This window comes from Bombyx mori, chromosome 12 (genome assembly GCF_030269925.1).
Source record: "Bombyx mori chromosome 12, ASM3026992v2".
NCBI lineage: Eukaryota > Metazoa > Arthropoda > Insecta > Lepidoptera > Bombycidae > Bombyx > Bombyx mori.
In genome coordinates this window covers 11,523,094-11,547,306 of record NC_085118.1, presented here as the reverse complement: position 1 = coordinate 11,547,306, position 24,213 = coordinate 11,523,094, and the positions used below count along the sequence as shown (strand labels likewise).

At 35.6% G+C, this 24,213-nt stretch overlaps 4 protein-coding genes across 7 annotated transcripts; 1 reads left to right on the top strand and 3 right to left on the bottom strand.

Annotated features, from left to right (window-relative positions):
- Positions 1 to 360: 360 nt before the first annotated feature.
- LOC101742488 (male-enhanced antigen 1) lies at positions 361 to 5,624 on the bottom strand. Of its 4 annotated transcripts, none has more exons than XR_009974517.1 (5): positions 5,473 to 5,624; positions 4,718 to 4,947; positions 2,149 to 2,274; positions 1,172 to 1,411; positions 361 to 1,122 (listed from the first exon to the last, which is right to left on the bottom strand). XR_009974517.1 is itself a non-coding variant. In XM_062671562.1 (4 exons), the coding sequence occupies exons 2-4, from the start codon at positions 4,907 to 4,909 to the stop codon at positions 1,283 to 1,285; spliced, it is 447 nt and encodes a 148-aa protein (XP_062527546.1). In that variant the 5' UTR covers positions 4,910 to 4,947; positions 5,473 to 5,609; the 3' UTR covers positions 361 to 1,282. The 4 variants fall into 4 exon arrangements, 2 of the variants coding, with proteins under 2 accessions (XP_062527546.1, XP_012544470.1); XR_009974518.1 differs by having other exon boundaries at positions 4,718 to 4,959; positions 5,473 to 5,615; XM_062671562.1 differs by having other exon boundaries at positions 361 to 1,411; positions 5,473 to 5,609.
- LOC134198662 (uncharacterized) lies at positions 3,384 to 4,711 on the bottom strand. The gene is made up of 3 exons (XM_062671563.1): positions 4,034 to 4,711; positions 3,741 to 3,910; positions 3,384 to 3,605 (listed from the first exon to the last, which is right to left on the bottom strand). The coding sequence occupies exons 1-3, from the start codon at positions 4,183 to 4,185 to the stop codon at positions 3,511 to 3,513; spliced, it is 417 nt and encodes a 138-aa protein (XP_062527547.1). The 5' UTR covers positions 4,186 to 4,711; the 3' UTR covers positions 3,384 to 3,510.
- A 1,546-nt stretch (positions 5,625 to 7,170) lies between the features above and the next one.
- LOC692947 (L-isoaspartyl protein carboxyl methyltransferase) lies at positions 7,171 to 9,629 on the top strand. Its single transcript, NM_001046787.1, is given in 7 exon segments — positions 7,171 to 7,347; positions 7,430 to 7,566; positions 8,012 to 8,237; positions 8,318 to 8,403; positions 8,778 to 8,855; positions 9,342 to 9,429; positions 9,556 to 9,629. Coding segments are annotated over 7 exon segments (750 nt in total). The 5' UTR covers positions 7,171 to 7,226; the 3' UTR covers positions 9,570 to 9,629.
- LOC101742198 (DNA repair endonuclease XPF) lies at positions 9,629 to 22,218 on the bottom strand. The gene is made up of 15 exons (XM_038014509.2): positions 21,978 to 22,218; positions 20,851 to 21,003; positions 18,672 to 18,852; positions 17,600 to 17,712; positions 17,343 to 17,508; positions 16,931 to 17,067; positions 14,909 to 15,063; positions 14,094 to 14,569; positions 12,854 to 13,165; positions 12,412 to 12,508; positions 12,224 to 12,339; positions 11,473 to 11,646; positions 11,253 to 11,393; positions 10,899 to 11,093; positions 9,629 to 9,891 (listed from the first exon to the last, which is right to left on the bottom strand). Exons 1-15 carry the CDS (start codon positions 22,112 to 22,114, stop codon positions 9,745 to 9,747), a joined length of 2,700 nt encoding a protein of 899 aa, XP_037870437.1. The 5' UTR covers positions 22,115 to 22,218; the 3' UTR covers positions 9,629 to 9,744.
- Between the last annotated feature and the right edge of the window lie 1,995 nt (positions 22,219 to 24,213).

The window sequence follows — 24,213 nt, the reverse complement described above, 5'->3', positions numbered from 1 at the left end:
TATGGGCTCCAATAACCACTTAACACCAGGTGGGCTGAGCTCGTGCACCCATCTAAGCAATAAAAAAAAAAAGATTAAAAAAATTAATATTAGCTAGCTATCTTTATTTAATTCGGAATATAAATCCTATTTATTATGTACAGACATTATAATGCTTTCATTTACTTTAAAAGCTCTTTAATAAAAAATGATTGCTATTTTGAGATAATTAAATTATTCAGGTCAGCTGGTGCGATAACTTGCGAAGGGTACCGGTAAGAAACTTATGAGGAGAACCAAAGACCGGTGTATATTGGGAGAATCTTATGTCCAGCAGTGGACAATGGTGGACTAATGATATTAAAATATATTGAAAAAATATTGATGCTTTTATCATCTATTTTAATGTGATTATATAGGATAGTATATTAAGTCACAAACTATGAAGCTTTAACTTTACACTTTAAGTCTATCAAAATAATTTGATTAATTTATCATCTACTTAAATATAATTTAATATAATATTATATATTTCACCTTTGACGCTTCTTATAACCTTACATGAACAACTACAAAAGTATATGTCAATTATGATACACACAGAAGAAAAAAATAGAATAATCAATAATATATTAAAATTAATAAATGAAATGAAAGTAAATCGAGGGCTGCTTTTAGACGATAGAAACTTCTTTCGAACAATACAATCACCCAAACAATTTTATTGCGCGGACATTAATTTTTTTTTCACACGAAATAATTACTTCACTCTTGTTCATAAAAACTCGACAGGTCGATACCCCACCCTGACTGTTTCTGACGCGAAACTGACATGCCTTACTGCTTGAAGGGTAAGACTGTCGTTATACTTATATAATTGAGACTTAAACCCAAGGGCTTAAGAAAGGTAGCGCCTTTTATATTGTGATGACTATGTAATACCATCACTTAGATATCAATATCACTCATCCCTTAGACCTCATGCCGTTGCAGGCAGGCGAGCATACGACCAACCTGGTGGTATATTGTCGCTGTCATGGACATCAGCAACGCCAGGTGCACAGCCAACAGCTGGGGGCTCTCCTCAAACCAGTCTGGCTTTGGTTACAACACTAAAGCATGACTCCGCCTGACAATGACAACCTACTTTGGTTACAACACTAAAGTATGACTGTCCGCCTGACAACGTGACTGTAGTTCAATTCTTGAATCTTTTTAAATATGAATCTATATGGCTGATCAAGAATCCCTTCAATGACTAATTTTAGAAGAAACAAAATATATTTTAACGTACAATGCCAGGTTAACTGTTACTCTTGATTTTCTGTATTTGTTCATTAAGTGTACGTTTCCATTGATCTTCTGATATGCTCCGAGCCCATTCAGGTATTGAGGTTTGTGGAAGCGAAAAATTTGCCATTGCGGACATAACCTGAAAATTTTAATTCATTTAAAAACATTTTTTGATTAGTATCATAATACATTGTTAACTAATCAAGTCGTCGTGGCCTAAAAGATGACGTCCGGTGCATTCGTATCTAGCGATGCAACGGTGTTCGAATCCCGCTGCCAAGTAGGTACCAGCACTCTGCCTATTTCTGCCGTGAAGCAGTAATGCGTTTTATTTATTATTTTATTTTATTATTATATTATTATTTTACAAAATAAAGATACATATTTATAATTATCTGTTTTGACTGATTAACTAATTCATTAAGCCTATATAGCTGGCTTTTTTTTTCTACCTAGCTGAGAGCCTTGAGAAGGCTATTTCAGCGTAACCTTAACTAGTAGGTGAGCTCACGGGGCTCAAACCTGACGACGTTGCTAACACGAACCCCAGCAAGAGCCGTGCTTCGCAGAATCTACCACCGGATCAGAAACGCGACCCATTGAGAAGATCCGGCGAGAAACTCAGTGGCCTGTGTCTGTGGTTAATTTACTCGTCGAGCCCTTCGTCGCAAGCGACGGGTTCGACGAGAACAATAACCGGTGCTTGAGGTACCTAAAAGCACCGTTAGTGGATCGGGAGGATCCGAAATGACGTGTTTGGGGCGACGTCGACTGTTTTCCATTCTGTCCGCAGCATCGAGAATGAAGCAAACCCACTGATGCAAACTAGACATAAGCATATGTCCACAATTGGTAGTAATTTCTAAATAAATATACCTGTTGTGCTCGTTCACTATCCATTTGTATTGGATCATTGTTTCTGGGTGTATTCCACACCTCCCTTGTTAAAACAACTTCCACTGATTCAATAGGTGGGATATTGTTCGGTGGCTGCTCAGTATCCTGTAAATGTTTATCTAATTTACATCACATTACCAAAATTACCAATTTGGACAGGATCTTTTCTCAACATATTTTTTGAGATCTTGAGTAGTCAAAATTTATCATAGGGGAGATCAAAGGTAATAACTACAAAATGACATCTATTTTAGGTTGTGCCGGGATGATATCATTAAGTGTTCGTTCTTATTCTTGTACCCTGTATATATGTACATACCCTGTATTGAATAATATGCAAAATCAATTTTGTTAATTTCACTTGTAGTTAAGACTGAACTCTAATAAGGCTCGAGAGTATGGTCTGATAATCTAACATCATGCACACATGCACCAAGACAGACCATTGATGTCAAAAAACACATTTTCAGTAAACGCCCATAAACCTAAGAATTATATTGGCTAGTCCACAATAAATCATATCGGTTGTTGTAAAACATATTGCTAATGTAAAAAATAAACAAAAGTCAGGAGAAAAAGTTTTAGGACAAAGAAATATAATAAAGGTTTCCTTATAGTATAACCGGGATAATAATGAGAGATTACAGTTCTGATTTTATTGAGCTCAATGTCAAAACAGTGAAACAAGAATGACCAAGTGATTGAACCATCTAAGCAGATATGAATGCAAGCCCCTAATACATAAGCTTAGAGAAATACAATAGCAAATTAAGATTAAAACATGGGTTAAAAGAAATCATGATTTAATTCTGGTTACTGAATTATGTGTGGAGGGTCATCCTATTCCTCTTAAAGTCATTAATCAGATTTTAACTTATTGATATGTTACTACGACAAAAGAAAAATAAGCGAAATAAGTAGAAAAGTAAGATGAGAGTTATTTTCTTTTATGGTTCATCGATTTTTGGGTTGGGGAGCGAGGGGGTAAGGGCTTACCCTCTGCACGATCCCCATACCGCGGAACCCCAGAGTTATGAAAATATCCACGGTTAATTTTTTAGAGTAAAATAGCATTATTTAGTCAAGAAGAGTCGAAGAGAGTCTGAAGTCAGAAGAAGTCGAAGAGAGCTTCCCTCTCCCCCCAATTTGAGGTGCTCTAATTCAGTTTTGAAAATATTTCGGATATTCATATAATGAGAATAAAACACGCGCAATTAATGTATTATGTATGTATTAATGTTTTAAATAATCTAATCTATAAATATATTTTATTACATTTAATAATTCTTCATAGGCATCCAATTGGTTCACCATTATCCTACGCCTCCATGAGTACTCACACTAGTCTGCGAAATCATGTTTATGTTGTTGTTGAAATTGATTCTTTAGACTTTTCCACTGGCTCTCTATATGCTGAGTGTGTGTCCTGTCTGGTGCTACAAATTTATTTGTTAGATCACTATGATTTATCCTTTTATGTATACATATACCCGTGCTGAGAAAGGCTCAGATACGCTCTCCAATAATCAGTGTCAATAATGGAGCCTTCCTCAATTTTTTGTGGCACTTACTTTTATGGCATCTAAATTTGCCAAGTTGCCCAGATTCTTTCATAAATGTCATTGGCAAATGGTGATAGGAGCGCATTTTTTGTTTTGGTATGCGTCCTCTCTCTGCAAACTGATTGCATTGGTCATGCGTTCTCAATTTGCTGTAGATCTTTCTGCAGTTCCACATAGATCTGAAAGAAATAAAAAAATTAGTGATTGCTGCACAAAATAACATTTTCTAACCTCAACATTCGTCATTTCCAATCCTTAATAAAAAACATTGACATATATATATACAATAAATTATAACTTACGATAACTTTTCCGAGTAACAACTAATTCGTGGGCCAAATGCTCCTACCCCACTGGGACCGGCAACTGGTGAGGCCGTGACAAACAGCTCATCCGAGTACAACACTTGCACATCAATCGACTTTTCCGACACGCAGGCATTCGGAGACGGCATGGTAATAAATATGTGATGAGGCTTACAGGAGTACGTGAAACGATCTTAACTGCCAGGGCAACAAACATTGTATGACAGACAGCTGACAGATAAAAAGATGCTATAAAAAAAGCGTCATTTCACGTTCCGTTCCATAGTGTAAACAAAAGTTCGTTATTTTTGCTGTAAAAAAGTCAATATTTAATACAGCAACAATTAACGTGCATATTAATTACACCAAATTTAATATCTGAATATGTTAAAATAATAAAACATATTTAGGTAAAAATGTGACTTAAAATTTAATAAAATACACCTCTACCGTAAATTTAATGTGAAACGTCAACTTTTACGTACCTTGGTTATTTTTCCAATTTGTATCGAAACTTTAAAAAATTACATGTCGTAAGCCGTGAGTTTGCGCAACATGAAATTTTGGGAAAAGCTTTCTATTTATGAGTATTATTTACCAAAAAAATTATGAACTTCCAAATCCATGGACCATAAAAGAAAGTTTAGCCAAGATGTGTGTAAGTGAATTTGCAATAGCTACCTGATCATCTTCTTCCAAATCTTGATCAGAATATGAAATCTCAGGTCCCTGAGGTAATGGTTCATATCCAACATATTCATTTTCGTCATCACTGTCTTCTACTTGAGGACCATTCATTAAAAGATCATGTCTAGGAGGTGGACTAAGTTCATGAGGGTTGTTTTCTGGAGGATCAGGACCGTCACAAACCATTTTAGGCCAAAATGTTAATCTTGAAGCAATTGGCCACCCTGTGTAAAGTACTATTTTCAATAAATTAAAAACTTAGCAGACACTTCTATTTTTCCACTGCTTCATAATTTATTTTGCCACTGTCTAATTTCCACTACAATATTTCAGGGGCAAGTGACAAAATAATTGTATGTCTTTGTCATCGAATAATGATACATTAAACAAAAAAAAAAGTGTTCCACTTAATTTAACATTAAGTATGTACTATTTTTATTGCTTTGTTTGGAGGTCGAGCTGGTACGGCCCACCTCGTGTTAAGTGGTTACCGGAGCCCATATTTAACTACAACGTAAATGCCGCCACTTTGAGACGAGTTCTAAGGTCTCACACTTTTAACAATACAACGGCTGCCCCGCTTCAAACCGAAACGCATTACTGCTTGACGGCAGAAATAGGCAGGGTGGTGGTACCTACCTGTGCGGACTCACAAGACTTCCTACCATCAGTAAAACTAACTAAGCGAACAAAGAAACAAATAAGAAGAAAATGGTTTATTAGAGTTATTTATCTGGAAAATAACGTACTTTTTTTTCTATTAAATATCGTGAAAATTTTGAAGATTATAACGTTGCACAAACACTATTGTGCTAAAACAATTTATCACAATATATTCATTTAAATAATGGTGTGGTAGTTGAATTTTTTTGTAGTGTACTTTGACTTTGACAGTAGTAGTACTAGTAGTTTCTAACTGGAAAGGCAAAGGTGTCATACCATACCAACGTGAAATGAAATATTTTATTTTGTCTATTTAGTGTTTCTTCAGGTTTAAATGTGTAATAACGGTGGTTTGTTAACTGTTTAGTATCTGTGAAAATTCACAAATGTGGGAAATTGAAACAAAGCCGCTGGACGTAGCTTCCCGGGATTCTCCAAAAAGTCCACTGAAAAAGTCTCAGTAAATAACCACCATTTTACTGAGATTATATTTTATCCCATATCATCTCATCCCATTTCATATAATTTTCATGCCAATTGATTAATGTTTCAAATTATTCATTTTCCCGCATTAGCGAATTTTCGCAGATGTTAAACAGTTAATAAACTACCATTATTATACATTTAAACTTGAAGAAACACTAAAGAGACATTAAAAATTTTAAAGTCGTCGTGGCCTAAACGTCCGGTGCATTCGTATCGAGCGATGCACTGGTGTTCGAATCCCGCAGGCGGGTAACAATTTTTCTAATGAAATACGTACTTAACAAATGTTCACGATTGACTTCCACGGTGAAGGAATAACATCGTGCAATAAAAATCAAACCCGCAAAATTATAATTTGCGTGATTACTGGTGGTAGGACCTCTTGTGAGTCCGCACGGGTAGGTACCACCGCCCCGCCTATTTCTGGCGTGAAGCAGTAATGCGTTTCGGTTTGAAGGTTGATTGCGAAGGTAACGGACGTATCGCCATTTTCATAGTTCGTGACGTCTACTGTGTAGCGTACCTTTATCAAAAGAAATCCCATAAAAACAGCATGGCTGTTAATGATATCTGGAAAAGAATTCAAAACTCTTTTTCTCTTCAATGTTCTATTGACGAATTAAAAAGGAGAAGAAATGCGTGAGACATTCGTAAACAAGTGTAGGAGGAAGCGCAAACGGGTTCGCAAATTGAGTATGCGAACCCATTTGCACAGCTTCTAAGTTTGCGAATGAATGTCTGACGGCCCTTCACATGCGCGCAAACATTCGTATAATGTACGAATATTTGGGCGCATGTAAGTGGCCGGCATAACTACTAACTACTACAACTTTTTTTTAAGGGATTATATGACCTGGTAACTGAGACCATTAAGTCATGTCTTATTTTAATTTATATTCATATTTTTATGAAAAATGATATTATGGAGTGAAATGACATGAAGATGATTAATTTGAGACATTAATCAACTGGGATGAAATTAAATGAAATGAAATGGGATGAAATATAATCTCAGTAAAATTGTGGTCATTTACTAAGATTTTTTCAGTGGACTTTTTGGAGGATCCCGAGAAGTTACGTCCAGCGGCTTTGTTTCATTTTCCCACATTTGCGTAATTTCACAGATATTAAACAGTTAATAAACCACCGTTATTACACATTTAAACCTGAAGAAACACTAAATAGACAAAATAAAACAAATCACACAACTTCACTCCTCGCGTTCCCGCCAAAAAGTAACTACTACCACCATAGCTAATACACCATAGATTATACACAGTATTACATTTACAGATATTACACAGAAATCCGAATATTTACTACCACCAATAAAGAAGGAATAATTTAAACATTAATGAAAAATAAATATACATGGATTAAAAACATTTGTTTAGCAGTTATTGTAATAATTCCAATAATAATGGCATGGAGAAGCCACGGAGCAAATAATGTGGACCTAATACGTAATTTAAGAAGTATGCGTATCTCCTTTATTTTTGTTCTTTAGGACTTCAATAAAATTTGTCTTACTAAATTAAATGCTCAATTTTCATACAGCTAACGGCATAATAAAATCGGACACCGTCGCAAATGCAATGCTAGCTGTTGATCGGAAAAATTACTGTCCTTCTTCTCCATACCAGGACTCTCCTCAATCTATTGGATTCTCTGCAACAATCAGCGCTCCCCACATGGTACGTTGATGAAACCAATACACATGGATTACCCACATACTATTTATATACTTTATTAAATATGTTCTTAGTATAATAATATGTATGTACTAAAATATATAAAAATAACAAGTTGAACACATCATTTATGCATAAAGTATTTTATGGGGTCATAACAGTCCATTACACAAGAATACTCCCAGATGCCGTACTTTATAAGGAGGTTTACTGTGCTGCTTAATTTGGTTGAAGACCCAATATTTGGTCTTCCCTGTAAATGGATAAGCTACAATTGTAATACATTTATGCTCAAATACTATACTTTATTACCAACATGACTATGAAAGTCCTATGATGTACTCCATAGGAATAGACACAAGTGCACATACAGTCTCTTAAATGGAGTATTATAAAAGTATGCTTCATAGTGTTAATTAACTAAAATTCACGAGTATTGTTGTTTTAGCATGCTCATGCATTAGAAAAGTTAAAAAACCAGCTAGTACCAGGAGAAAAAGCTTTAGATGTTGGTTCGGGGTCTGGTTACCTCACTGCCTGTATGGCCATGATGTTAGGAGAAACTGGCCGGGTAGTTGGGATAGAACATATATCAGAACTTGTGAATTTGGCAACCAAAAACATCCAAAATGACAACCCAAGCTTACTCTCATCTGAGAGGATTAAACTTGTAGGTAAGCAAAAGGAAGATATTTACTATTGTTGAAAATCTGATAAAAAACAATTTGATTTTGAAAATATTTTTTTAATTCAGTTGGTGATGGTCGTCTCGGTTATCCATCTGAAGCCCCTTACAGTGCAATTCATGTCGGGGCTGCAGCACCCACATTACCACAAGCTGTAAGTTTATCTAGAAGCATTCCATTTCACACTTTAATAGTATTAATTATGTAGTAGTTTTTTTTTTATTGCTTAGATGGATGGACAAGCTCAGAGCCCACATGGTGTTAAGTGGTTACTGGAGCCCATAGACATCTACAACGTAAATGCGCCATTCACCTTGAGATATAAGTTCGAAGGTCTCAAGTATAGTTACAATGGCTGCACCACCCTTCAAACCGAAACGCATTGCTGCTTCACGGCAGAAATAGACAGGGTGGTGGTACCTACCCGTGTGGACTGACAAGAGGTCCTACCACCAGTGAAACTGTACCAGTAATAACAGTACAAGTTTATTATTAGATTAATTTGAATTTCACAAATAATGTTTTTAGCTAATTGATCAATTGAAACCGGGAGGGAGGCTAATAGTTCCTGTAGGGCCTGAGGGTGGTGAACAACATTTGACTCAGGTAAGATTTGATTTTGGTATAATTATACAATTACAATGATATCAAGGCTGTGTGGTGTTGGCCTTGAACAGTGTCACCTAGTCTGTTCCTGTGGATTTCTATTAGGTGATGTGTATGGAACCTGATAACCATTTAAAACTGAGGCATGTTAACCTATCTACTGCATTAAAAAAATCTATTTTATTCTATTGAACACAAAGAATAAATTATTGTAATTTTTTTTATTGCTATGATGAGTGGACGAGCTCACAGCCCACCTGGTGTTAAGTGGTTACCGGAGCGCATAGACATCCATAACGTAAATGCCGCTACCCACCTTGAGATTGAGTTCTAAGATCTCAGTATAGTTATAACGGCTGCCCCACCCTTTAAACCGAAACGCATTACTGCATCACAGCAAAAATAGGCAGAGTGGTGGTACCTACCCATGCAGACTCACGAGAGGTCCTACCACCAGTGTTTAAGTGCGTGTCATTTATTCTGCAGGTTGATAAAGCACAGGATGGAACAACAACTGTAAAGAAATTAATGAGTGTGATTTATGTTCCATTAACTGACAAGGAGCACCAATATCGTAAGTGATTGTTCCTAATTATATGTTAACTAATTTGTGAACTCCACTTTTTTCAATTAATTTTTTTTTGGATAATCACTTGTAATGTTGAGTACCATAATGAGGTTTTGCTTAATTTTGTTTTAGGTCCTTGGCGATAAATATTTGTCACATCATAAAATAATATTCTACATGACGATATTCTTACATCATGAAAAAATTATTAGTCTTTATTTAAAAAATGATTTATTATTTTGTAAATTGGTAACATTAATTTATTAATGATTCATAATTAAGTTTTAATAAATTACTATGTAATAACATCTAATATGTACATTATTTTTTACTACGATATAGTTTTCCAGTGAACTTTTTCTTTCCGAATTTCTCTTCTTTGGCATCCATGGGACGAGCTTTGACGTGAAGTATTGAATACAGTGTTTCGGCTTCATTTTTGTTTTCTACGACATCAGATAATTCCTCCTGTGAGACAGATGTGGTTCATATAATGTTTTGGGACTAAATGTGTAAAACTTAGTAAGTTGTGATGGTAAGATATAAATAGACATCACAAAATATACATATATTTTTTACTGGTTGAAGATTAAAGATTTGACATGGTGCGTGCCGCACGAGGCATATATTGAACTTTCAAGAACATAGTCGTATTTTACACTTGTTTACAAAGCGAGTCGATTTTATTGTTATATGCAGAGCATTCCATATTTGAGACAGCGCATACGTATATTGCTTATATAAGAAAGGAATCAATAATTTACAGTAGTATCGTGTACCTACATTAGATTAATAAAATGGCTGTTTACTGAGCCTGAATTAAATTTTATTTGCTATATTATGAAACGCATGATTGATCGGGGGCTTGGCGATTTGGCCCCTTCGTAACTCTGTGACGCCTAGTGTGATTGCGCGTCGATCGCGCTACTTGCCAAACTCGTAAAAGCAATACAAATAACGGAACGGTATTTAAATTTTGAACGAGATGAAAGCATGCGTTTATACGCGAAGTGGAAACCGTCTAGGACAAGTTGTATGAATTTTCGTAGAGTCCCAAAACAGTCCATTTGCGTATCGCAACATAATGCTCGAAGCCACGCAATTGTTTCATAGACATTTATTATTTTGAAATAAAATTATACCTTCCTCTCCCCACTTTTTAAATATAAATAAATATACTATATGTATGGAAATTTATAGATATAAATATGGAAAATAATTGAAAATATTTATGTGTGGCGGTAGCCATCACAGAACAAGATATTTGATAGATACCTGAATCTCACTAACTTTCTGAAGATAAGTTTGCATATTATATGTTTTTGGAAAATTTAAATATATCTGTACTGTCTGTGTACCGACAGTAAAAGTTTATATAAATTTAATGTTATGAGTCAATTTGACTAATTCCAGGTAAAATAGATTATTCTTGGTCATCAATCTAATAATAAATAAAACAACTACAAATAACTCACTTTGGTAAGAGTTATCAAGTGGTCCAGTGAGATACCTTTGTTCATAATTCTGTTAATGTTTTTTGATGTAACACCAGGTAGTTTTTGTACGAAATCATGAACCAATATATTGTATCTCTCATAGTTCATATCATCTGCGGTATTTTCACCACTGAGAGCGATAGCTTCTGCAATATTGGGATTATTTCTGCCTTGCTGAAAAAAATTATATACATTGGTGTGCTTGTAAAGACATAATATTCTCTTTCTGCTAAGTAATGTAATAATTTAGTTATTTCAAATAATAAAATATCACGGATCCAAATGAATAAAGAATATTTATTTAACTAAACAATTAGGCGTAATTTGACAAACCTTTAATTCATAGAAAAGTTCAGCAGTAGCATACGGACTTGGCGACCATACCAATTTCAGCCTAGGGAAATGTATTGTCAGAAGTTGTAGTTTTTGTTGTATATCCGCTCCAGATATATCTGTTGATACCACGAAATGACCCTGAAGAATTAAAGTGCATTTTTACAACCATTTTGAGATGTTTTGTAACTGATATAAAAATAAGGTTAATACAACATACCTGAAGATTAAAAGGTTTATTTTGATCAAATTCAATAAGCAGGATAGGTCGACTGTAGTTGCGGCACATTTGTGTGCATTGTGTGTACAAGCGACCAGAGTTCAACGATCCAATCAAATCGGATATAGATTTCCTTTCTACGCAAATATCAGGGGTCAGTATGTAATCACCTATCTGAAATATATAAGATTAAATACATTAGAAACTTTTTTTGCGTGATCACTTTTATGTTTATATTTTAATGTTTTTGACTACACCCACACACACCCTCTTACACTCAACTCATGCTCAGACTCATTACACACAGAGGGTACATTAATACATTCATTTCAATTATTTTTTTAATTGTTATATTTTTAAGCTCGCATATTGTCACTTTTACGCAATCCATTCATTTCAGTTTAATTCTTGTCTATTAACTTTCTATTTTTGTGTATCTGAAGTAAAGCTGTTGTATTCTTTGTACGAGCAACTGCTGCTTGAGATGATTGTGTTTCTCTTCTATGTTAATAATAAATAAATAAGATAAATAAATATATCTCAATGGGCAGATGACGACAGCGACCTATTCGTATATTATCCCTCTATTGCCAACGATGACCGACATATGAGTTCTAGTGCGACATCGACAGTAATAAAAACCTTATGATATGGGGTTATCGGAATCCATAGACTGACTACCGTTTTTGTGCATAGCTAGTTCAAGAAATATATTGAAAATCATTAGCAGTAATTAGAGAAACGTACTCACCGCTATCGTAACTGGTTCGATATTAATGCCTCTCTTGTGCAACAGCGACGGTAAGTCTGATCGAAACTCTCTCATGTCCACTATCACTAGCGGTTTCTCTTTACTTTGATTTTGACCTAAAATACAAAAGGTAACATATATGTAAATTCAATTCGCCACTATTCTACGTATCGTTTTCATTACTTTACCTGCTTTCCTTGAATCGGTGGGTTGCACTTCTTCCTCGTTTGTTAATTGGAAGTATTCATCTGTTTTTCCGTCTTGATATGAAGGAACTACCATGACCTGTATTAAATGCGAAGCATTTTTATTATTTATTTATTTTCCTTAGTAAAGTTATGTCCAATGGAGAATCAAAATATATTATGTAATATATTAAGTTTCACATCGACTCTACGACAAGTTCGACAACTACGGTTGCCAGGGTCCCTACACCTGCTCCTAGAGCTAGGGCTACAGATGCCTACTAGGTTAGGGGATCAGCTGGATCGGTAAGAACGTGTTTAGGGCGTCCAAGATCACTAGCTGCTGCATGAGGCGGAGTCGAGGAGTACTCCGCGATGGACACGATGAGGATGATTAATGATTCTCATATTAATTATTAAATTGATTATTTAATGAGATTCATACACTTTTGGCCTGAATCAACAATTCAAATGCTTGTTTTTCTCTCTTCAATGCCGCCAGATAGGCTTGCTCCTCAACTGTTTGATCGTGTATCAGGAAGTACACTTTGCAGATCGGCTCCTCCGGTTTCTTTCTGCACTCGTACATCTCCAGCTGGCGCACAGCTGCCACGTCGCTGTGATACAGTATAACATATTCCGGTCTCAAAGCTTCCAGAGTGTATTCCAAGGAGAGATTGTTACCGTTTTCTTTGAACGTTTGGATGCAGATTACGGGCGTTTCTACTTCGATTTTCGTAAAATCTAAATTATCCAGCTGGAATAATCAATGGGCACCGTCAAAATCTCACGCAAAACATTATAACATCATATAGGTACTGATTGTTTCACTGTCGCCCGTCTGAATCGTTGACTTAATTACCTTAACGAAGGGTGAAGGGTATTTTTTTTTTATCCTACCTATGCTGATAGCCTTAAAAGGCTATATCAGCGTTACCGGAGGTGTTCCTAACACTGGCCCTAGCAAGGGTAGTGCTTCGCAGAATCTACCACCGAATCGGAAGCGCGACCCACTGAGAAGATTCGGCGAGAAACTCAGTGGGCTGTGTCTATGGGTTAATTCACTCGTCGAGCCCTTCGTCGCAAGCGACGGGTTCGGCGAGGACGGTGACCGAATCAGGATTAAGCGACATTTCGCTAAGCGACAATACCCGACGTTTATCTTTGTAATTAAAGGCCCGTTTTATTTGGTATTAGCAACAGCAGTTCGATGTTTTTAATTGAACTTCAATTAAGTTTAATGCATTCAAATAGCCGAAGAAGTTTTTGTTAAATGGCTTTCTTTTCTCTCCTTTTAATATTTGTTGTTTTTCCTACTTATGCTAATAGCCTTGAGAGGCTATTTCAGCTTCTCCTTGACGTGTAGGTGATCTCACGGAGCTCTAACCAGGAGTGTTCCTAACACTGGCCCTAGCAAGAGCAGTGCTTCGCAGAATCTACCACCAGAACGGAAACGCCACCCACTGAGAAAATCTGGCGAGAAACTCAGTAGGCTGTCTATCGCTAAATAAACAAAGTACACCAATTGGTTAATGAACTCGCGCGCCGCCTGCCTAACTTTGATAGTATTATCACAACAACCTTCAATGTATTGCCGACAGTAATTGTACAAGTTTCAAGGCGAACGCGCAAGTTACGAACAAACAAACAAACACACATTTTCATATAAATAACAAGATATTTACCTGGGAAATGGGTTCGAATAAACTTTCATTAACTGTTGCATTATCTTTGCTGCAGTGCGCTGAACTTTGTGTTAGCGTCAACAGATAATTAGTTCTCGATTCTTCTGTGTTCAATTCTTCATATTTCGAGTCATCCAAACGTGTGCCTTCATCGGTAGATTTTCCTTCTTTTGTATCCGACTTTTTGTCTGTCTTATCTTTAGTTTCTACGGGAACTGTGTTTTTTATGTCTTCGTATTTTGTCGCTACTGCATTTATGGGGATCTCACGTTTGAAAGCCGTGTACAGCAGGTATCTATTTGCCCCCATGGTGAGGAAGTGGTTCAGCTGGCTACAGGTCCGATTGTCTTGGCAGAGAATTAATATTTTAGTGTTGCTCAAGTTACTGTCTTTCTTTTTGTTTACTTCGTCTGGTATTTCTTGGGATAACAAATCGCTTAAGTACTTCCATTTCGGTGAAGGCTCCGGATCGAATTCTGCAATTTATTGAGTGACGTGTTTACTTTAATCTATACTAATATATAAATCTACAGCGGTTTTTGCGAATGTTCCGTTATAACTACTGAACCATGCAACCGATTGACTTGAAACTTGGTATCCATGTAGAAAATACATGTACTTAATGGATAGGTTAATATTTATATGAGTGTTGGACTCCCTACACCAGTTGCGGGGGCGTTAATGATGAGAATCTTTGTGGGAGTGAGAAATAATGATGTTAATTTTAAATGCCCAGCGAAGCGGACGAGTACAGCTAGTTCTTTATAATGGTTGAGAAATGTGATTTTTTAATTTCGATAGTAACATAAGCCTACCGTTCTTTTTATTAAATACACGTGCTTTGGCGTATTTAAACAGCTGCTCCGCAGACTCGAGCAGGATCCAACCAGAATTTATTTGTGCGTATTCAGGAGTTCGGTACTTGCTGACTAACGCGTATAACGACACCGCGTCATCGTGTATTAGGTTACTGTGATTAAAACATTCACAATTAGTTGATATTACTCAAGATTTTTTCCAACATTATCAAATTATGATATGTTTTTAAGCTATTGCATAGCTTTTATCGCGGGCCTTGAGCGCGGCTTACTGTAATCATGAAATTCCGTAACGAAAAAACCTTACACCCCTCACTCCGCCTACTATGTAGCTCGCGTTCAACACATTCACACGTTGCGCTTGTGTAGTGTTTGTGAATAAGCGCGTGGCGTGACGTCACACTGCATGCGCATCATGAAAAGTCGGCCCATCTCTCTCTCGCGCGGTCTAGCTTATGAGTGTGAAGGGGACAGTTAAGGCTTTGCTTTTATTAATGTTTAATATAGCGTGGTCTTGTTTTATTATTGTTTTAATATTAAATTATCATTGTCTAATTATAATTGCATAAGTTGATAAAAAATGCTATGCAATAGCTTTACCGCGGCAGTTCCCGAGTGCCACACGTTTTTTTTTTTTGGTGGAGATTCAGAGCAATATAGCAGTTATGAAGTTCCTGCTACCCTACATTTTCTCGTATTTATCACATAAATAAAGAGTTATTTATATACGATTTACGTCACATAAAAGGATTAGCCATCCACAGTTAATGTTTAGCAAGAGAGAAATTAATCGTAACACGAATGAATCGAAAATAACAAAGACCGAGAACAAAGATTTCTCTATCGTCAGAACATGCGAGGTCGATAACAAATGATATTTGTATAAATCGCGGATAGCGTGTTTTATCTCACGCTTTTTTAAATATGAAATTATTAATTAGCTTTGTGGTCAGTCGTTGTTCAATTTCTGAACGTCCAGATGTCAGCGAGCGAAGTCCGCTATGACACCAACCCTCTTTTTCAAACCCAGTCGCCAAGAGCAACGCATCAATTTTATATTTCTCTTATATTAAGTTTTTACTTTCTTCTTCTTCTTTTTACCCACCTTATCCCACTAGGTGGGGTCGGCACAGCTAATTTTTCTCTTCTATTCTCTTCTATCAGCCGTCATCTCAACACTCACTCCTCTCCCTCTCATATCGTTATTCACACACTCCATCCATGTCTTCTTCGGTCGATCTATTCCCCCTCTTCTTTTTCACTACCATTTCCATACATCTCCTAGTCACATGCATCTTCTCTCTAGGCATCACGTGTCCATACCACGCTAACTTATTTTGTCTTTAATATAAGACAATATAATAATATAAGAGACAACATAAAATTGATGCGTTCCATTGGCGGTTGGATTTCAAAAAGACGGTTGGTGTCATGGCGGACCTCGTTCGCTGACACTTTGACGTTCAGAAATTGAACAGTCTTCCATATCCGAAACATTCTGCTCCGGCTCTATATTTGAAAAGCATCAGACTTAATAATTTACGAAAGGTAAAAGAAAGTGAGAAATACAAGAGACAAACGAAACTTTAAAACGTGTGTAATTCATTATTTTCGTAGAACTCAAAATTTTCATTGCAGCTGACAACCATAAGTTACATGCGTAGAGTTTTAAAACGGACGAGTCGCTGCGGGATTTGTAGGGCTGTCTCCTAAACACGATGAAATGTGATAAATATTGCTATTTTGAAAACACCGAAAAGTATGAGTGTGAATTAGTCCTGTTATGGGAGATCAGTGTGCTTAGTGCGAATTTTTTTATTTTGTGACTGCGCAAAAATTAATTCGAATTTGTATGGAGTTGGAACAGCTTCCCTTATTTTGCCGCTAGGGCTAACACACATTTATACATGTAGATTTAAATTTTTAATTTATAACGTTTGTACTTACTAAGATTTCTTGGATTTTTATGTTTTGTCACTATAGAAACATGGAACATATTTAGTGTCAACGCTTACTTACATAATCATGCTCCTGAGAATTTTTAGGTCTTGTATGTATTCCTTTGTTCTTGTACTAAGTTGATGCCACACACAATCCAGCTGCGATTGCAGGATCTTATGAAATTTCTTTGTTATACAATTCTCGGTTGTGATTTCCTGTAGTTAAATATTAATTTATGATTTTTTTTTCAAGGTTTAAATAGAATCTCTTTGTTTCGAATTAAAAAATTTTGCTTTTAATTGCTAAGTATTTTATATTACTACATTTCTCAAGAATTTCCGGCGTACTTTAAGACTTTCACATTAAGCTCTTTCAGTTAATAAACAGATTTTTCTTATGAAGATCATTTGAATTCCAATTGAAGATCAATTCCTCGTGTGTTCAATAAGCAATTCATATTATGTACTTATGGTAAAAAAAATCAACTAACTTTCATATCTAAAGACCTGTTAATGCTCTTCAATTGTTTGACAGTGTAGTTCATAATGTCAAGAAGACACGTCTGAATGTAGCTCATGTTAGTAGTTAATGGAATGTGAAGTTCTTCAGCTTGAGCTTGTCTACTCTTTAAATTTCTAATAATGTTGCCATGAAACCTGAAACAATTTAATTGTTGTTGAAGTTGGCAGCACCAATGCTGGTAAAAGTAATTGAAAGAAAGACAACACAGTTTTTGCAAACACCTACCTTGGCCACAGAAATAGTTCTGTCACAAAAAGCGCCCTCATAACTTTCTCAACTTGATGGTATCCAAACGTGAAAGAGATAGGTGAATTAGAAAATGCTTTAATAAATCCAGTCTGAAAAAAAATAGTTGAAAGTATGTTTAAAAGATGGCATAATTATGGTACTAGTTTTACGTTAACTAATATCGTTAGGTACATATTCTATTTGGGTTGAGCCGCGTGCAGTGTTGACCGCAATTATCCCCTTACTCCGCTCGGTTTCTGACTTCGGGGGATATTGGATGCTTGGGTGAGATTGCTGGGGAGTCGTTTAGTTGGTAGGGCCCTAAATTCCATCCTCAGGGCCCGCGGTCCGCTCCCAACATTTGCGGACCGTCCAGTCTGGAGTACCACATACCCCGCGAGCCTCCTGGGCGTGGGCTGACCGTAAGAGGTTAGTCTCCCGGCCAAAAAAAATACATATTCTATTATTATCAAATGAAATTTTTGACATCGCATATTTTTTTCAATTAGTATTGATGACACAACAAAACCATTAAAGCTTGTACAATAAGGTACCTTCATCTTTGCTATTTAGACATATATATATTAAGTACATATGTAGATGTAGTAAAGGTTCGTATGCAAAAATTTGAAATATGACATATCAATTTCATTAATATATATATTGCTAAGATGGGTGGACGAGATCATGGCCCACCTGGGGTGGGCTTAAGTGATCACTAGATCCCATAGCCAGAAACAACATAAATTCGTAAATGCCGAGCTAATATCTCAAGGTGGGTACATTGAAACATGAGTCTCAGTTTTACAGTACAACGGCTACCCCACCCTTCAAACCGAAACGCATTATTGGTTCACGGCAGAAATGGGCATGGTGGTGGTACCTACCTATGCAGGCTCACAAGACTCCCTACCACCAGTATAATAACCAGACTGGCCCAACGTTGAAATAAACTGCTTCGCGACAGAAATAGGCAATATAATTATATCTTATATCCATATGGGCTGAGAATACCTAAATAACAATAAGCCACGGCTAGGTTTAGAAACATAAATGCTGACCTAAATACCTTATTTTTCTGCCTGTACAACCTCAATGCAAATGCTTCCTGACATGATTCTAAGACTGTGTGTGCTCTTAGAACAACAATGCCTGTGATATGGGATATTGGCACTCTGTTTTTTAATAAATCCACAACCAAAATACGAGTTGATACAAAATGAATTCCACCCTCTAAATACGACCGCTCTCTGAAATTTGATTGAAATCAAGTACAAAGTGCCTTTTTAAAAAAGCTCTTAACGAACTTTTAGCTTATTTTAATGTTTATGATGACAATAAGAATCATTGATGATTGAGGTGAGAATCATGATTCTGATTGTCATCAAAGAGAGTCAATGATTGAGAATCATTCAGTCGATTTCGGCTATGGCGATCAGTTTTCTTTTCTTTTATTCATGATGTTGGTGTCCTCTACAATGGCTAGTGAAGCTAATTTCAATATAGAACTAAGAACACGTCAACATGCTATTACGTTCGTTTTCAATTTCAACAAGTCTATGACACACGAAATCGGACACTTTGCTCTTGACAAAAGCTATGCATTTTCTGATCGTCACGCCGACGGACCTTCCCATTACCCGGTTTCATTAAGTCATTTTTTCAGAAGGCGTTTGAGGAATTATTCACAATTCTTAAGCTTCCCTTCCTCGAATACAGAGTACAATAGAGTTCGTTTTCAATGTATAGAACACTGTGCAAATCGGCCAGTAAGTATTTCGACATTTCGTAGAATTTTCTAGAGTTTTGCTTGTCGCACTATCATGGGTATGCTATTCAAGGTGAATGCTGTGAAATACCCTGAAACATGAGATCGAAGTCTGAATTATATTGTTTAAGGGCTGCCCTACCCTTTAAACTAAGTAGAAAGTGGTAAGATCACAATATGACCATACAAAGACAGTAATTACACACATTTAGAATATTTGCCCATTTTACTTTAATTATAGTATTACTACATTATTCCTTCATCATGGAAGTTGTCTTAAATGCATGTACTGTATAAAAAACTTTTTTTATTACTTAGATGGGTGGACGAGCTCACAGCCCACCTGGTGTTAAGTGGTTACTGGAGCCCATAGTCATTTACAACGTAAATGCGCCACCCACCTTGAGATATAACTTCTAAGATCTCAGTATAGTTACAACGGCTGCCCTACCCTTCAAACCGAAACGCATTACTGCTTCACGGCAGAAATAGACAAGGCGGTGGTGCCTACCCGCGCGGACTCACAAGAGGTCCTACCACCAATAACCAGTACAACCACTTCCTATTAGCCTGCAGGATTTGAACGAACCTACATACTATCTCTTTAATCAACGATGTTTGTAAACTTCAGTAACACTACAGGTTTATAATTAGATATTCTTGTATAAAGATGTTAGTCCGGTATTTAAAAAAATATATATTATTGCTTAGATGTGTGGACGAGCTCAAAGCCCACCTAATGTTAAGTGGTTTTCGGAGCCCATAAACATCTAGAACGTAAATGCCGCCACCCATCTTAAGACATGAGTTGTAAGGTCTCACTTTTAACAATACAATGGCTGCTCCGTCCTTCAAACCGAAACGTATTACTGCTTCACGGCAGAAATAGGCGGGGTGGTGATACCTACCCGTGCGGACTCACAAGACGTCCTACCATCAGTAATTACGCAAATTATAATTTTGTGGGTTTGATTTTTAATACATTGTGTATGTTATTATGTATTGTACATGTTATTACTTCACTGTGGAAGTCAATCGTGAACATTTAGTAAGTACATATTTCATAGGAGAATGGTACCCACTGGCGGGATTTGACCACCGATGCACTGCTATAAACAAATGCACTGGACGTCTTATCCCTTAGGCCATGACATCAACACAACAGTATGAGGAAGATTATAATGTATGTTTTCAAATGCTGCAACTGCAGAATTCAACCTGCTGTTGATTTATCAGAAGCTTAATTTAATATATAATTTTGGAACTAGTTTTTATGATGTCCAGTGCCTAGTGTCATGCATGTCTTAAGTCAAGAGTTTCATGTTCAAATTGGGTTAGTGCCATTGAATCAAGTTTTCTTTATGTATAAAATCTGTAGATATACATGTGTTCTTTATTGGCAGCTTACTTACGTTGATAACAAAGTGAGAAATTAATTTGTTCACTTGCATTGCAATGCATAGTCATTACTATAACTAACCTTTCATTGCCAAGTGTGGGTACTGGTGTCAATTGATTTTTTTCAGTAAAATATTTTTCTTCATTATCATTACTGTTTATAACTAAAACTAGATTACCAGGATCCTTGTGCACCCACAACAAATTAGCCACAATGTTGTTGTAATTATGGCCTCTGAAATAGTTACAATTATATTCATCATAGAATTGATGGATCAAAATGATTATAAAGTGCCGAACTGTAATTCAAAGGTGAGCATACTACTACTTTTGGATGTATGATGGGGATATTTTAGTATTAAACTTTCAGCTGTGGCTGTCATGTATCAACTACCTCTATTTAACCCTATAAGCTGAGTGTGGATAGAATGCTGGATAATATAGGTCTCACAAACATCTGAAGACTTTAGATCTAAGAGCTCTTTTGTTCTAAGAAAAATACCTTGAGAACTCTTTGTGATGATCCCATCATTTATTTTCACAATGTACTCCCAAGATCATGATGCATGGTGAGTGGTGGTATTACTGTCTTCATGTTTATCGTTTCTGGTAACCGCTTAACACTAAGTTAATGTGTAATCATCACTCCTTGCAGTAAAATATTATTAAAGTTGTTTCTTGTATTTTAATAAAACACTATTTAAAAGTTGATGATCATAGAACCGAGATCATAGAAGCTAGTAGTTATTACGTGACTTTTTTGAGACAGATAATATCTATGGGGTACAATTTATATTTATACCTTCACTTTATTTAAGAAGCTTTATAATTCAAATTTCATATAATTTTCTTTCAAAAGTGAAGAATATCCCATTTGAACTTATAACCCCAATAAACTTTTTTATGGTTTAAATTTTGAAAAACAAAGTAGACACAGTATGTTAGTTAATACCAATAAGAGATTCTTTTTGGTGTAAATGTGTACTAACACATTTAAATTCGTACTATTGTTTTGGTTAAAATGTGTTATAATTAGTTGAGTACTTTAATTTTTAAAAATCATCTCAACTAAAAATCACTTCGTATTTACCCTGCAATTCCTACATAAATTAATATTGTTAACACGAGTACGTTTAAGTAAAAACATAATAATATTTGTACATTCGAGAATTTTAATGGAGATTAAATTCAAAAAATAAGAACACCTACTTTGCCATTATTACAAGAGCATCTTTTTCAAACACATCAATGAAGATTTGCTTTTCGAATGACAACATGGGAAACTTATTCTTTAGATTCGAAACAGTGTTTTCTACATTTTCATCTTCCTGAATTTTTGCATTCATATTGGTTAAAGTAGGTAGGCAAATCAAATGAATAATATTTACTTAGGTAATAAGTACATATATACATAATATAGGTATGGTACGGGTATATACCAGTGAAGTATATGGGCTCAGTGAATTTAGCCTCCCTTTTTTTATTTTCGGTTTTTTTTTTTTTTTTATTATGTTTTCGTCGTTTGTTCGTTAATGCTCGAATGTAAAAAATGTTTGTTCGTCTTTTATTTATTTATAATTAATTAAACAAATGATCACCGTCAAGTTGGCCCCCTTTACTAGATATCTTTATTTTTATCATTCAGATTAATTAATTTTGATCAATTATCGTTTGTTCGATAATTATTGGTGATTGTTCGATCATAAAAGCAATTAAATTCTCAATTATTAATTATTTTATATCTAATAAGCCAACGATCACCTCAGACCACCTTTATTTATTTTCGGATTTTTTAAATTTTTAATTATTTGTTCGTCGTTTGTTCGTTAATGTTCAAATGTAAAAACTGTTTGTTCGTCTTTTATTTATTTATAATTAAAAAATTATCTTCAAATTAGCTTCAAAAAATTAGCAAAAATTAGCTTCAAAAATTATACTTGAGGTCCTTTGCAACACCTATCAATAAAAATTAGTTTTACCTAAAATGAAGTTATGGCAGAGCTCGTAAGTTTTTTTTAAATTTTGACTAATGAGGCCGCATTGAAATTGCGGATATTTCCGAAAAGGATCAATTTACATTATAGTCGAAAAAGTCGATTTTTAAGTAATGATCGATTTTTATTGAAAAATTTGAACTTTTATGTGTGTGGAAAACAAATACGTACGGGACGGTAATTCACGTTACACAAGGATTATCCTATTAGTGTGCCTCTAAACTAATATAATATCAATTACAGATCATTTTCAGTTGCAAAGAAAACTTTTTTGATTTATTTTTCTTTATTCAAATTCCGAAATCTGAAGCTATCGACTTTGTAAATAATAGGTGAAAAACGTTATTATTAGATTGCCTACGTGCGTTCAATTTAAAATAAATTCTTAAATTTAAACGAGTGTAACAAGAAAGACTTCACAATGACCACTCATCAACAACAAAACTGTTGGACGGTTGAGGGGACAGTTCTAGAGGTGAGGGGCTGTTAAAAAACACTCTGCTTCATGGTTAATATAATTATATTGCTGATACTTTGTATACTATTACATCACTACAATATTTTATTTTTATAAAACCCTAACACCGGTCACTAACATGCGCACGAATACGCAAACCCGCAAGTGTAGGACGACATTTGCAAATGATTATGCAAAGTTTTCGCTACATTCGTGGTTTTCCAAGCTGTGTCGGTTTTTTAACAGACATCAAAGCGCGCGAACCGCGAACCTTCGCGTAGTCTCCCACACATTCGTTTGCCCTGTTGCGCCGACGATTGCGAATGTAACGGACGTATCGCCATTTTCATAGATCGTGACGTCTACTGTGTAGCGTATCTTCATCAAAAGAAATCCCATAAAAACAGCATGGCTGTTAATGATGTCTGAGAAAGAATTCAAAACTCTTTTTCTCTTCAATGTTCTATTGACGAATTAAAAAGGAGGAGAAATTCGTGAGACATTCGTAAACAAGTGTAGGAGGAAGCGCAAACGGGTTCGCAAATTGAGTATGCGAACCCATTTGCACAGCTGCTAAGTTTGCGAATGAATGTTTGACATGCGCGCAAACATTCGTACATTGTACGAATATTTGCCCGCATGTGAGTGGCCGGCATAAGATGTTGCACTGTCCGTGTCTAGATGAGAACTCATTGTCCTCACTGAAGAGAAGACAATCATCTGCTTTATACATATAATTAAGCGATCCAATATTCGAAAACTGTTACTTCACATGTGACAAGTGTTGCCTACCATTACTTACATATTCAAACTCCAATAAAAACAATTAAAAAGAGGAATTAATTAAAAATTACCTAAAATAATTATATTTTTATGTTTGATTTTTATGGTTGCGTTTCATCCGAAACAGTAAAGATGAAAGTTTGATCATCGACTAGTTGATATCGATTCCATGGCTTTTATCGATTTTGATAAATCGATATGAGATTGACAT